The sequence below is a fragment of the Pterocles gutturalis genome, unplaced genomic scaffold (genome assembly GCF_000699245.1).
Source record: "Pterocles gutturalis isolate BGI_N339 unplaced genomic scaffold, ASM69924v1 scaffold14907, whole genome shotgun sequence".
Classification (NCBI taxonomy): Eukaryota; Metazoa; Chordata; class Aves; order Pterocliformes; family Pteroclidae; genus Pterocles; species Pterocles gutturalis.
The window spans coordinates 100,828-116,315 of NW_010115725.1; the positions used below are offsets into that span (position 1 = coordinate 100,828).

General features: G+C 44.5%; 1 protein-coding gene across 1 annotated transcript in view; it reads left to right on the forward strand.

Moving 5' to 3' along the window:
* The first annotated feature begins 8,529 nt into the window (after window positions 1–8,529).
* Window positions 8,530–15,488, forward strand: part of ROR1 (receptor tyrosine kinase-like orphan receptor 1) — a 53,497-nt gene continuing 46,538 nt past the window's right edge. Inside the window, 1 exon segment of the mRNA XM_010075289.1 lies at window positions 8,530–8,599. Coding sequence (XP_010073591.1) covers window positions 8,557–8,599 — 43 coding nt within the window. The 5' untranslated portion in view covers window positions 8,530–8,556.

Genomic DNA, 15,488 nt, shown 5'->3' on the forward strand with positions numbered 1-15,488 from the left:
CAATCAATGTAGCTCAGTCCCAACTTGGCCAAAGCATCCAGCTCTGGCATCGGTTAAATATTTACATTCCCCCCTTTTTATATAAATTGTGCTCTATTAGCATACGTTTCACAGTGTATCCTTGTGTTTCAGCCTCTTTATAAATTTGGCAGTTTGTACATTAATCAACATCAACCCGTGTAAAATCCTAGGCATGAGGCTGAAGCCGTCAAACGTGCAACATTTACTGTTTCATCATACGCAGCCTATAAGTCATGTTGCAATGTATGCCTTGTACCAAGAGGATATGGTATAAAATGGAGCGTGTTTACACTAGGGAGACTTCTGTGTATTTAAGAAGTAATTGTTTCGGGACCGTTCATTAATTCATGAGCTGACATGGGTACGTTTTTCCTCACTGCAACAAAAATAATTATCAAGCTCAAAAAATAATCATGAATTTGCACATAGCAGACTTCGACTGTAATTTTCTTCACAAGTTATAAGGGTTTAATTGTAGATTGCTAGTAGCCTTATCCATTTCAGTCACTTCTGGCCCTGGAGTGCTGAGGTGCAAGGAGTTACGGTGTGCTGCGATTTATGGTGGATGTAAATGATTTCTTGTTTGCCCTCTCTGTGCTTGGCTGGGTTTGCCTTCTGTAAAGCTTGTGCGTGCGGATTTAGTGCGGTGGCACTGATGGAAGCCAGGGACAAGCCAGCAGGTGCAACACAAAGTCCTGTCCAGGCACTTCATCCTTCGTCTGCAAACACTTCTGTCCCAACCGTGCACTTGCAGGCGCTGCTCAGTCTGCTGTTTGGTGAGATAAATAAATGGGGACCCGTGGGGATGTTGTGTCAGTGGAGGGGCAAGCCCCCAAAAATGTGTTAGTGCCTTCAGGAGAGCAAGCTTCCAGAGTAAGTGTGGGCTGTGGATCACTCAGAGTCCCAAGGACACTTGGGCTTTGCAAGGGAGCCTCTTAGCTTTCCTTGGAGGGATCTCGGCACTCTTCAGATGCGGGACTTTTTTGGGGTGTTGTTAGAGAAACCTCCATCTCAGGCAACCCAGACGTTGCTACCACAGTCTTGCCCCTCCAGAATGCCTAACAGAGAACTTTGCCTCCTTCCATTCCTCCCTGGACTCTTCCTCACCATTCCTGGCATTGAAACATCTTCACCTGACAGTGCCCTGGGACATCTTTGTCTCCCTGCCTTCTTGGTATTGTGATGGGTTTTTGGGACTCCGCTGGTTCTTGTCACATCCTCTTGCCCCAGACTAGCCATCCAGTAATTTCTTGCTGCCGTTGTTAGTTTTTTGCTTTCTTCTGTTGCAGTCATCCAGTTTCCTTTGTGTAGCTCCCACTTCCACTTTCTCTTCTGTCTTTCCACCACTCTGAGGTGCTCAGAAGAGAATAGCTCAGGGCATGGAAAAAAAAAAATCCAGTATTATTTGAGGTAGGTTTGGAGACATGGGAAATTTGCATCTATTATGCAAATTCCCAATCTTTGTAGTTTTGCATGGCAAGCGCCCATGCTGCGCTCTCTTCCATGGTTATTACTACTGAAAAACAACCAGAGTCTCTCTCTTTTTTCCTGTGTGGGGGGTGAGGCAGTGGCCCAGGGTGCCCAGAGAAGCTGTGGATGCCCCATCCCTGGAGGGGTTCAAGGCCAGGCTGGATGAGGCTTTGGGCAACCTGGGCTAGTGGGAGGTGTCCCTGCCCGTGGCAGGGGGTGGCACTGGATGGGCTTTAAGGTCCTTTCCCACCCAAACCCTTCTGGGATTCCATGATTCTATATCCATGTCCAATAAAACCTGCCTGTATGGACAAGAAAACGATGTGTTCCTCCAATATCTTGCTTCCACGTCCTTTGTGTTTCAGATGGAGCAGACTATAAAGAATTCTTCCTAGCGAAAGGTAGAGGCCCCGTGACTTTCTGCAGCACAGGATCGTGCCTGGTCCACCTGAGCGGTGCTGTTCCCAGGAACGCGGGGCAGCGCGTTCTCTGTGCTGGGCTCACGCTCCGGAGGTTTGCGTCTGGTGCCGTCGTAGCCACATTTCTGCAGTTCGTAAGCACAAAGACTCGACTGTGAGCTGTGAAATGCTGGCGTTCAGCCAACTGGCCATTTCTTTTCTTCATTCCCTGTCATTAAAGCTGTGGGTTGCTCCAGGGTGCAGTGTTTTTGCTCTTCTTAAGTGGAACTGTTAACGACCCAATTTAGAGCGATGTAAAGTGCACCCAGATTCCACAGTGACTTCTAAATCCATAGAACATTAATGATAATCTGTAATTAATAGCTGCAATCAAAAGGCATTGTAGGTCACTAATTAGAAATTTAGGATTAAAGTATTAGCGTATAAAGAAGGGCTCTTAAGAACCTCTTCTTCCAAGAGATGGCTCTGCTCCCATGGAAGAAAGCAGCTTTTAACTGACATGATCTTTGCCAAAGACCAAGTTACTGAAAGTATTGCAGTCAGCCCTGGCTTGTTTGGTCATTAGACTACTGCCAGAACATTTCAAGGTGCTTTAGGAGTTTGCAAGTATTGATTATGTAGCAATTGCATCATTTTCTGATGGTGTTGCCTATTGATATTCCAGATCAAATCTTAAGAACAAGCTTTCATCTCCCCAGTAGGCTTTTTGGGGTGAGTATTACTGTTATCCTGAAAGTACAGGAAACCCCAGTGACTGCCCACCTTTGAGCCTAAAGCTTCCCTGGTGTATCCACATCGAAGAGAGCAGGTCTGCAAGAAGCTGAGGTGTCAGGTGCATGCAGCGCTCTTGGCTTCCTGCCTTGTAATCAGAAGCAGGGCACCGGGATTCTTTCTGATGATGCATCACAAGCAGGCTAATCCTTCAGCTTATCTCTAGCCCTCGGGAGCTGGAGGCATTTAGAGAGACTCCCAGGTAGAGAGGTTGTTCGTTGCGTACGTACTGATGAAAGTACCTGTAGCAGTGATGAGGTGCTCTGATAGATGGAACAGGCTGCGGTGTCAGTGAAATTCCTAATAATTTCCAGTCCTGCACTAAATTAAATCATCCTGTTGCACGTCTCACTTTTGAAGCTGAAATTTCACGTATTGGATCTTTGAAATCCCCAGAGCTCCCCTTGTTCGTTGGTGTTGAAAATCTCCCTATCTAATGCCAATAATTAATTTACCCTAGGCTATCAATAATGATATCCTACATACAGGTCACAGATAGGTATGCCTGAAAGGTTTACATTCTAAGAGCACAAACAAAATTAACCATTTGAGTTATTGGCGTCGGGCAATATCATCTCTGCCCCTATCTGCATGGAGCAGCCTGAAGAGCTCCAGCAGGTTCTTTGCCAGCAGAAAACGCGTTTTCTGACACAGCGATGACAACAGTTGTGAACTCTGCAGGAATGAGCTGGTAAACTCTTATCTCTCGGATCTGCCTATGCAAGGTTTTGGCAGAACAAGCTTTGCCTTTGCTTTTTCAAGTAACGAGGTGGAGAAAAGCGAACTCGCTGATGTTAAGCATTTGAAGGAGAAATGCCATCATGCAGCATTTCATCTTGCTGACCGGATAGATTTTCAGTTAAGGTGTGTTCTCTGGCAGGTTTTATGGCATATAATTTGTAGGCTCTTCTCTTTTAGAATATTTAAAACGGCAGTAACCAAGGCCAGCAGCTCGCCTCAACGTGGAAGGTTGAGTCTCTTCGCGGGAGTGTTTTTTTAACATGGACTGTTTGCTGTAGACTATATGTACCATATCTTTTACACATCATTTTGTACTGAAATTGCAATATTCTTAACTGATTGCAATATTCATAACTAATCAATGGAAGGTTTGTCGTTGACCTACGGTATTGCAGACTATGAAAGGCAGTGTTCTCCTCGGGAGACACCTGCCTTACCTGAAGAGCAGAAATGCTTTCAACAATTTCCCGTCTTCATGCAATTTTGCCTCCTTCAACTGATAGAAGTAGTTATGATTCCTGCCTCCTTTTGAAACAGAGGAATTGTCTAATGCAGACATGTCTACTGACACGCAGAGATGCTGATGTCATGAAAATAAAATGCTTTCGCACATTAAAGATAGAAGCAAAATTTGAGACATATATTATGGAAATTTCAGGATGGTGCCAGTTTTTAAACAGACAAGAAAATTAGGAAATAATAGGTCGTCTCTATTACAGTCTGCAGAAAATATGTCTAGATTTCCTTCAGCACCTCCCGGGTGGGCTGTGGATAGGCTGGCAACTGGCTGATTGCAAAATGGAATATCTTGGGAGATCAGATGAAAATGTGTGGGGAGGTTACAAAGGATCAGTGCAACCGAAAACGCAAAAGGCAAAAAAAAAGGAAGATGAGGGAGATACGAGTGAGAAGAAAAACAGCCATGAGGCATATCTGTGGGAAGATCCTGGAAGAGATCAGTCAGGTAGGAACTAGACAGAGAGAAAGATGAAGCGTCGGTCTGGAATGTGCAGAAAAGCAAAAAATACCGAGCACTTAGTATAATTAGGTTTTGCTCTGAGTCTGTATAACTTTATCTATGATTCCTGTTTTTCTAATATTCTATCCAAGTAGGATAGCTGAAGAGTCTATTTTCTGAAGGTTTTTATTCACCTCTTTAAGGCGTGTTGATGTCTCTAGTAGATCTGCTGCTAGAAAATGTTTATCTGTGATTTGGCAAAAATAATTTGCCCAAATCTCCGGTGAAGTTATCCTGCCTTGACCCTCCTGACAGCGTGGGATAGCTGCCCGTTTGTGTCTGTAGTAACGTCTTGCCCGATCTTGTTCTTAGTGTCCCGTGAAACTGGGGGTTTATCGCTTCCTTAGGCAAATTCCTTCATAGGATAACAAATCTCACTTGGGGTAGGATTTCTGTGCAGCTTCAGAAAGAGATTTGCAAATGGAAAGCTTCTTTCTTTAGTTTAAACATTCATTTTGTATAGTTTATCTTATTACTCAGACTTCTAACTCCTTGGTTACTTTAAATGCCTTTGTGCTCTTTTTGCTGTTTTGGGTATTCTGCAGTGAGATCTGAATTGCACAGGTTGCAGTCACATTCATATTTGTAGCAGAAAAAATTACTCCCGATTTTATATGTAATTATATAATGAGGGTATAGAATGACCCACTGGTGCGATATAAAGTAAGACAGAAGATGGCCATGAAGAAGACACTTTGAATTTTTTTGTTTGGCATGTGTTCTTAAAGAGAAAAAAAAGACCTGGGATTTTCCTCTCTGCACCCCAGAAGAAAGACTTTCCCAGGCAACCCTTCTCCTGGATGTGTACGTCCCTGCGCTGAGCAGCCCTACAGACCTCGTGCATTGCTCGTAGCGCCTTGCGAGCAGAATAGCCACATGCTTAGACTCATTTTGCTCTCTGCTTTGTTTCTATAGAGCAGATTTATCTCCCATTAAAATCTTCAATCATTTCTGGGTTCGGTGTCATCTCAGTTATCTGCCTTCTTCCTCTTCTGAGTTATATTCTCTTTACTTGCCATTACAGATGCATCACACAGATATTAATTAGCCTGGGCATGGGGCCTGGATCTTCTCCTTTGGGCTCTCTGGCTAGGGGCTGAGGCTGCCCCGTCCTTCCGAAGGGTCTGTAACCGTGACAGTACAAACACTGGAGCGCTGAGTAATGGTTGCTTCTGGTGAGAAAATGAGACAGTGGTGTGTGCCTGCGATAAGAACTAGCTCTGTAGTTTTTCTGCAGAGGCAGAACTTTGTAAACCTTAGTGAAGTTTATTTAATCACAAAGGCTTTAAAAGGATGGACTTGTGTGAAATTCACTCTACACTTATTCAACGCGGTAATAAAGTCAGATATTAGCCAGCTTCTCTGTGGGGAGTGTATTTGGATGCACTTTTCTTGGCTTTTCGCAGGGGTTATAACTGATTGTTGTGATTTCTCGTTTGCTTAAGAGCAACATTTCTTAATAGGGATAGAGATTTGAACAGATACTTATTTTTCCAGTATTAAGAGCTAGACTCATCATTCATCTGGAATGATTTCATCTGTATATGAAATCTTAATGGGGGATAATGGTTCTCTCTGCTGATCACATTTCTCAGGTTGACTTTTTTTAAAAACAAATCTTATTGTTCAAATAGTTAAAGCATGGCATAAGAGGGCATTTTAATCAGCTAAGGATTAATTTTCAAACTCATTTGAAATCCAGTTGCAATATTAAGCAGATTTTTTTTTCTTTTTTTTACTGGTGACAGCAAATAGGCAAGCCTGTTAGAGTGCCCCAGATGCAAGTCACTGTGTGTGAATCCCATATGTCTTGAGCTTTAATTCAGGAATATCAGAAAATTAGCAGTTACCAGCCTGGAGAACTATCTCATAAATAGTAAAGTTCGGTCTTCTAGTGTGGTTTCTTCTGTAGGTGAGGCGATGGATGTCTGCTGGATGGATGTCACAACTATGGTTCGTTTGTGGGCTCTCAATACTAGAATATTTCCAGGTGAACAGAAGTAATATTCCCTACAGAAACTGTATTGTTGAGTGCAGAATGGATGCGTGAGCAGCGTGAAGGACGTAACCCATTGCTCGTGGGGTTGGGCGGTGCCCTGTGGAGGTAAGAGATGAACCTGTCTGGTCTCAGCAGGAGGTGTGAGAGGCACTGGCATCTCCGATCCCCCTCTCAGAGGGTTTGCATCAGAAACCCACAGGAGCTGCCCCATTTTGGGGGGTAGGAGGGATGGAAAGGCCCAGGGGAGGCACAGGAGATGGAGCATCCCGACCGCTGGTACCAGCCAGGTCCTGGTCAGCATTTGCCCTCTGGTTATTTGTCACCTGCCCCATATCTCAGCTTTAGCCTCAGAGCAAATCCATCGATCGCACTGTCCTGCTGCTTGGACGATCGCTGTCACCATGATGGGGATATTAGCGCTGGATCCATTTTGTTTTCCTTAAACTTTGCAAGTCCTTCAGCCACTAGTCCCTAACATTTGGGTTAGGTAAGAAGCTCAACTGTTAAAAAGAACAAGGAGGGATGGACCCAGTGGGCCAAAATCTCAGCTTGTGCAGACAGGTGTCACTGCGGACTTCAGAGCGATGGCGTTTTACGTGGGCTCAGGATCTGTCCCCATCAGTGGGTTCTGCCCTGCGTATCCGTGCAGGCCAGGGGCTGTGTTTGTAGGTGAGTTATAATGCCTTCAGATTCCCTGTTTACATTGGAAATACTTGACAGAGCCTTAAATAAGCACTGCTACCAGGTGGGCTTTTAAGAAAGACGGTATTTATAAAAAGCGTAGTGGCTGTATCTGAACTTAACTGCTTCATGCATTTGTATGACTTTGTGTTTACAATTTTCACGTGATTTTTTTAATGAAATAGCATAGTTGCTAACCGGCCAAATATACGTAGAACATCTTTGCGTATCGTTGCACTGCCACAGTTTTAGGAGTGGAATTGCTTTGTAGTTAAAAGCTGTCTGGGAACAAGCTAAAGGGATGGTATCAAAATAAAACCAATACACTTCAAAAGATTCCTGTTCTCATCTGGGACCCTGCTGGCACTCAGCATGCTGCCTTTGCCCTCGCTGTGCACCTCTGAGATCACCCAGCACCGTTGGTCCAGCCAGGGTGCAGGATCGGGCCGCAGGGTGTTAATTTATAGTGAGTCTTTCCAGCATCTCACATCGTAGAATCGTAGAATCACGGAACGGTTTGGGTGGGAAGGGACCTTAGAGCCCATCCAGTGCCACCCCCTGCCACGGGCAGGGACACCTCCCACCAGCCCAGGTTGCTCACTCAGATCAGGCGCAAATGCTACGGCAGCAGTTACGCGCCGGAGTCCTCATATGGGTTTTTGATGAAATCGTCGATGTTCAGATAGGGGAGGTGTTTTACCATGACCTGTAGCTGAGGCTGGAACTGTGCTGGCGGTTCCCTCCACACCATCTTCTGTACGACTTACTGTGTTTACATGTTAAAAAAAGGAAAAAATATAAATGAAGACTAAAGTCACCGTTCAACTTTTTCTTCAAAAGGAAAAAAATATCATAGCAATAAGAAAATGCTACTGGTGTTCAAATCGGTCTTTCCAGCCTGTGTTTACACGGCTTGTCGGAGGGTTTTTCATACAAGTAGCCCTGTTAACTTCAGTGCGTAACTCTGTCTCTCTTCTTATGTGCATGGGTTTGCAGGATTAAAATTGCTTGTAAATGTTAATAGATAACACATTCAGCAACCTCATGGCATTTGTGTTTTTCTGTGCTGTAATGCTGCAGAGTCATTCTACCTCTATAAAACTCATGGAGAGATTTTAAGGTGGGCCAAATCCATCTCAAAGATTGGTTGCTTAATTAACACGAGGCCTCCCAGTGACAGCATTGCAAAACAAACTCCAGCGCTGGCCCTGTGCCTTTTTCCACTTCGCTGCTTCTGCTACCCATATGTCTCAGCCTGCCAGCACGGAGCATCGAGTGCATTTTAATAGCTGCTGTGCTTCAAATAATTTTATTACTGTGACAGCGACTTTATAAATGCCTCTTACTCTCGTAATGATACAGAATTGATATATTAACGGCATCTTTTTTCTTATTTTTCCCTTCCAGGAGCAAATTCATCAGTTGTTGCTGATTTCATGCCTACATCATCATGGAACATCTCAAGTGAATTAGATAAAGGTAAGTGGACAGAAAAAATACAGAAAGATGTGAAATCACATTTGAGACTCTCTGTTTTTCTTGACTTGGCATAATCAGCAAGCAAAAGGGTGAGGGAGCATTTAAGATAAACCTTGTTTGCCTTGTGATCGTTTGACATATAATTACATGTGGTTCTGTGATTTCTGAAGAATGCTGTGTTCGTTTCTTGTACCAGTAAATTGTTCCACATGGTAAAAATATTTCAAGATGTGAGTTCTGTTGGTTTATGAACTGCCTGACGTTTTGTCTGGTGGATCTTAGGATTTGAGCTCAAAATTAACAAGAATCAGGCAGTCAGTTTACCTCGATGTGTTTTATTATGAAATTTTGAGGCTTTAAATTAATAAATGGGGAAAATACATTTGCAGGTGTTAATTATGTGTGATTTGGAGCTTTCCAAAGGGTATACAGAGTGAAAAAAGGGATGTATTTCTCATTCCCCTTCATTTTGTAAATTATGCACCACCAATTATTTCAGCCAAATCACTTAGCTTCCTCTAGCCCTTCTTGCAAAACAGTGGCCTGCAGCTCCTGAGTCAGTCTGGTCTTTGAAACGCTTCTAACATAACGTTTGCAGTGGAGGATGCCCTTAGCCACACTAACTGTGCAATTTGTCAAACGCTCTTTTAATTTGCTTATAACTTTGCCAACCGTTAACTATTTAGACTGAAATTTCCCATAATGAAGTTCTGCCACAGATGGTTTTTCCAGATGTTTTTGTCTGTATTCTGTTGATGGTTTTTATGAACATGCGTTCATGATGTTTTATTTTAAAGCATAAATATGTTTTCTGTGCTTAACTGTGAAGAGAATACCTGGTTCTGGGCACTTTAACACAAGGTTGACTCTTGTGTCTGCCTTCGCACCGGGGAAGGAGCAGGAATTTGTGGTGATCCAGGACACGCTGGAGAAGACAAAAGTCAAAGGACTTGTGCTTGCTGGAGGGAAGGGGAGAAAAGCACGTAGGCATTAAGCAGAGGATTCCCAATTCACAGCAAATGGCTGAAGGAAGGCGTTGACAGAATGAATGTCTTACCCCACCGCAGCGGTTCATCCAGGTGCCCGTGGCAGGTCCGCAGGTCTCGGCTGTGCACTGGGGATGTCCCAAAGTTGCGGAGAATTAAGGGCGGTGGTTCCCCCAGACAGGATGCAACTGTGTTTTGTTCCTTGTTTGGCAACTTTGGTTTTTCAAAAAGAAAGAAGTAGCCTAGAAAAAGCAAGTCAAGGCCATAAAGCCAATCACTCAAAAGTTAGGAAAAACCAGAGAGGAGGCAATCAGACAGTCTTAATTCAGGCCTCTTCCAATATCCTTGGCAGGCACAATTTACTAACCTTCCGGGCAGATTTTCCTCTAGGAACCCAGGATCACAGGAGAAGACAGGGTCACACTTTGCTGAAGTGCTGGAATTTTTTTTTTTTTTTTTGCAAATGATCATCAGTGATATATTCTTAGTTCTCCATTGTGAGCCCAAGGTTCAACTGGGGAAGCACCCACAGATGGCTATAAATTGCAGGGAAAGCTGTGTGTGTCCAGCCAAAACCTAGACAGAGGCGAAGGTACAGAAAAGATATTGAAGATACTGGGATGGTATAGTAAACTGGGGGTGACTGCCCCCGTCCTGGACATGGAGTCATCTTATTGCTCAAAGCAAAGCTCACGCTTTCTGTGCCAGTGCTGAGCCTGGCCTCTACACTAGTAATTAAACCATTTTCCATGTTACTTCCGTGGCACCTGTTCCAACTATATTGTCAGAAACAGGTAAAATGAAGTTTCACGCTTCTAATCCACCTGGAATGTGGCAATTACCACTCACTGAACTGAATCCCGCATTCCTGGGGGATTACCGGCCCCTTTCCTCGCTCTGATTAGCATTTAGACTGCTGTAAGCTTACACACCTAAACACGGATTTACATATGTGATTAAAATGCATTTGCTGCCCAAAAAGCTTAGTCAGAGGGGCGGGTTCTTCCAGTGTGCCCACAAGCAAAGATGCACACGCTTTGTCTTGTCTAAGAGAGAAGCAGGGGCTTTAATGTGGGAGCTGCAGGTTCTGCTAAAGGTCTTTGAAACTCTCGCCTGTATAAAGCCAAATACACTGCGACGCGTGCTGACCTGGTGAGTTGAAACCTCAGAGGAGAAAATGAGGCGTGCGCTTCGTTTCCATTTCTTTTGCAAATAAGCATCGCAAGAAATCAACATCGCTTGTCTTTGCTGCAGTCAGCCATGAGGTCACGCAGGCATCCCCGTAAAACTCATTTTAAAGCCTATTAAGTGCACCACATGAAAGCGGTTTCCAGACAAATTTCCCAGTTAAGCGGCTGTCCCCATTAAGCGACTCTGACTCTACCTGCTGCCTTTTGGAAATGAACATCTCTTCCTCAAATGTGTCTTCTGTGTCTGGGAAGGAAGAACAGCTCATAGTCTTGCTAAACAATATTCTACATTTTGAAATAATTACTTAACATGGTGCTTTCCCTAGCTGGGTGATCTCTGCAGTGATTATCTTACAACTGAGCCCTATTCAGGTTTCAGTTTTTATTAAATAAGCTAAATCGACAGCATTAAACAGTTGCCTGTTTATTCTTTTTAACAGGAAATGAATTTAAAAGAGACGCAGCCACCCGTGAAGAGCTGTTGAAAGCAACGATTGATGGGAGGGAGGAGGTGGTTTCTCACCAAAACCTTAAAAAAACAAACAAACTCTGCATAAAAAATAAAAAAATAATCACTTCTAAAATAGGCGAAATTTAGCTATGGGCATTTCTCTCTCTTTACTGACCGGTAAATCATGGCGTGCAGAGGGAATGCCACAAGGGAAAAAGAGAAATGAAAATGTGATCCAATAAATACTTAATTATTTAAAGAGAAATAAGTGAACTTCAGGGAAAGAAGGGGGCTCTGGTGGTAGGAAAAGGGCTGTGTCAGGGGGTCGGTGGCAGGATACACAGCCTTTCACCCCCGGGTTGCTAGCTCTAGCTGAGATTTCCCTCGGGCTGGGGGAGCCTGCAGCTGCCGGGCGGGTGGGAGATGTCCAGCGGGGACCACAGCTCATCGGAGGTGTCCCTCTTTGCCTGTGCTCCTACATGGCCCCATTGCACCAGGCTCTGGAACCACCCCTGAGGCTCTTGGTGGCTTAAAGCAGTTTCCTCGTCTGGAAATTGTTTGACGTTGGCTGTGGCAATAGGTGGTATCTGAGGCAAACCAAAAAGGCCAGATGAAAGCAGGAGTGAGCCGAGTTCACAGGGACACTCTGCCCTGATGCTGGCTTTTAGGGTCCATGCTCCGTTCTTTAGTGCAACACTTTTTTGGGGTGCATCCGTGGGTGAGGGACCAAGGCGGGTGGTCCTGGGCACTTTTTAATCTTTCTGTCTTTCTGTACCACTTTGGTTTCTCATTTCTCCTTGCCCGTGCATTGCCTCCCCTCTCTCCCCTTATACCATGGGACAAGCTCCTGCTCCAGCTCGTTGTTTGAGATTTACCATGAGCTCTTCGTTTCCCTGATCCTTATTTAAAAAGGTGAAGAGCCCTTCATTCAGGTGATTCTCTTCCACAAAAATGCTTGTGGATGGCTAGGCTTTGCCTTCTGTCAGATGTCAGTTTATTTACAAAGCAATAGATAGGCCTGAGTTTGAATGGGAGTCTATTTACGTCTGGTACAGTAGAGGAATTGTTTGAGGACTCTTCATCCTTAGGCAAAGATAATATCGGAGTCTCTGCCAAGAAGGAGTCAGCTTTGAAATATTATTTTCTTTTAACTGTAAGTAGAATTCAGCTTTGGTGAACATTCACTGAAATAGGATTCTCTACGGGATTGATAAGAGAACGATGCTGTTGCTGTGGCTTCCCCTGGTCAGGTCCTCCCCGGTCCCCCCGTGCCCTCCTGCAGCAGGAGCTCGTTTTGTCACAGCAGCCCAAAGACACGTCCTGACTGGGGTTGAGCCAGAGCTGAGGACGCCAGTGCTGGGGTGCAGCACATTATCACATTGCCGGTACCTCCTCCTCCCAGGACCTCTTCACTTGCTCCTTCAGTTTCCAAAGAAAACCTCTTAGGGGGAGTTTTTGCAGGTACTGCTTATTTTCCTTTGCCTTTTCAGGGCTTATCTGCTTTGGCAAGCAAGTGTAAAACATTAGAGTGAGTCAGGGCTTGGGAACCATTTTCATTTCCAGACATCTCTTGATCCCAAGCCTCAGCTTCGAGCTCCCCGCCGCTCCCAGCCTCTCTGTGTGGCACAGACCTTGTTGTCACTGCTGCGGTAGCACTTAGCAGTCTCGTGGTCCTCCAGGTGTGCAGAAAGCAAACTTGCCTTGGAGAGTTTAGCAGCAAGGGCCAGGATTTTACAAAGTGCACCCCAAATCAGCCAGTGGTTGAAGGTTAAGCTGGGATTTGTCCTTATGTATTCAAAGGCATAAAAATCCAAGAATCACCTATAGCAAGCATCCTCCCCTGGGGTGGTCTTGGGGATCCAGAGCAGAAAATTATTGGGGAGAGCCAAAACAGGGGATGGGAGAACTGCAGTATGTGCTCCCCTACCCTGTGCTTGGCTCTGCGTGTCCTTAACTCCTTGGAGATCCTTGGGCGGGCAGAGCATCCCCTGGAAGGGTGGACTACAGAGCAGCCACGGTGGAATTGGAGACCATGGAGCACGGGAGGGGCTGCAGGACATCCTGGGGGGTACAGCAGGACATCCTGGGGGGTACAGCCACACTGCTGCTGGACCCTTTGGGTCTGGGGGCTTGTCGGGCAGAGAAGCAAGGCTTGCCATCCTCACTGATGAATCCAGGCTAAAGCTGTTGCCTTGGCAAGTCTTTCCAGGCAGGGAAGTGACATGGCTGTGAGTTCTTCTAGGAAAAATCTTTCTGATGGCCCAGGGAGAATTTGCCTCTTAGGCAAACTACAGCTTAAAAAACATAAACAAAACCAAACGGGGACAAAACCAGGTGGATCAAGGCTTCCTGAGCTTGGCCCCAGTTCTTTAGAGATTTCCAGATTTTCTTTTGAAATCACTGGATGTGAATTTGATCCACGTGGTGAAAGGGGAAGAATTACAGCTTTCACATTCATGCACAATTTACCTTTTTATTTTCCTTTATTATCTGGGGGATATTCGGTAAATCAAGCTCCCCTGATGGGGCTCAGGATTCTGATTCTATTTGTGGGGTCCCATTAGTAGCGAGGCAGTAAATTACTGCTACTTTGTTTGAAAATTTTTTTAGCCACAGTACATTAGCTCCTTTTGTTTGCTTTTCCACTGACGGGGTGTACATTTTTATTTGAGAATTTGTGTTTCTTGAATGTCTCATTTATAAATAATACAGGGTGTGAAATTTGAAGGTCACAGGACACAACCTGGAAAAAAAACCCAAAACCACCCTGAGCAACGTTGGGCGTTCATGGCAAAAATCTTCCACAAAATGCTTCACTTACCTTGGATTTTTTATATAACCTCAGTGTGTGCAGTGAATATCTGCCCATTATACATAAGGTAACGATATATAATAACCTTTTCCTGGCTCATCCAGCTATCTTTGTTTATTTGAAAGATTGATAGATCAGAGGGTCAAGGGACGTGTTTTATTGTAAGTTTCTGTTCCAAATTTCCTGGCGTTTTTGGTTTTTTTTAAAAAAAATAGACCTCTAAAAGGCACAGAAAGGGCTAATAAGAACCAGATCCTAAAGTGATGCTATGTCAAAATGTCAAAAATAACAGCTTTTCTTTGACTCTACAGCATTAATCTTAAGGCACATACCTTTCCATACACCCTTCCTCTAATAGCTTGAGTTTTTGTATGTGGCTCTTTACTGCAGAGCAGCTTCTAAAGTGACAACAAAATCCCTTGATGGTTTTCAGTAGTTGGGTTTATAGCTGGATGTGGACATTTGTTTACCTATTCTGAAACACTTTTTTTTGTGATAAAGTTTAGAGGCTTCCTACTTGTGCTATAAAACTGGTTCCTGAGTAAAGAAAAGCTTCATTTCCCCTTGCCAGATGATAGTGTCGAAGCTATCACTGAGACATCTGTCCTTAAACCTGAAGGTTGACTCAGAAAGAGAAGCAGATGTGAAGTCTCAAATGCATATTAAGAATTCACATTGGCATGAAGGGCAGCGAGTTGTCCAGTTCCCATCCAAAAGCAATGGGATTCAGGTGCTCAGCCCCAGATAACTTTTTGGAAATCTGTGGGCATCTGCGCTGTGGTTTCCCTCCCCAAGCCCTCTCTCCCCTACGGCCCAGGGCAATCTCTAAGCTGCTAATTATCAGAAAGTAGCAATTAATTCTGAGAATCCCAACTACAGTGGATGTCACACGTGGACATCTGAAAAGCCGTAAAGCCTCAGGCAGTGGTCAGCCTGTTTCTGTTCGTTAGATTATCCTTGGGTGGCACTAAACCCTCTAGGCAGTATCTGGGAAGAGAAAGCCCAGCGCACAGCTGCAGCGTGTATCCTGAACTGAGTCTCGCACACACGCAGCACTGAGGAAACTTGTTTGAAAAGAAGCTGGGCAAGGAAAGGCAGGAGAGTGTTTCCTTTTGTCCCAAGGCAGTTGACATTGCCTATTTCCGCTTCATTGTCTGGACTTCTTTAACTCTGATATTCTTCATCTGGGTTGCCAAATCTTGAGTTGGGCGTGGTATCCCTTTCCTCGCACTGTCATTCCTCTGCTTTTATTCATTTGAAATAAGTGAAATTCCGGCTGGGAGGCTTCCTTTTGCCCCTTTTAATAACAGAGGTCCTGTTGATCAGACCCACAGATTGGATGTCGTCTTCCATTGCGAGTTAAGGATGGATCAAGCAGTCAATGGTTTATCCCTTTTCCAGCTGAGAAGTATGTGCTCTGTCTACAGCCCCATTTTAGTCAGAAATCCTG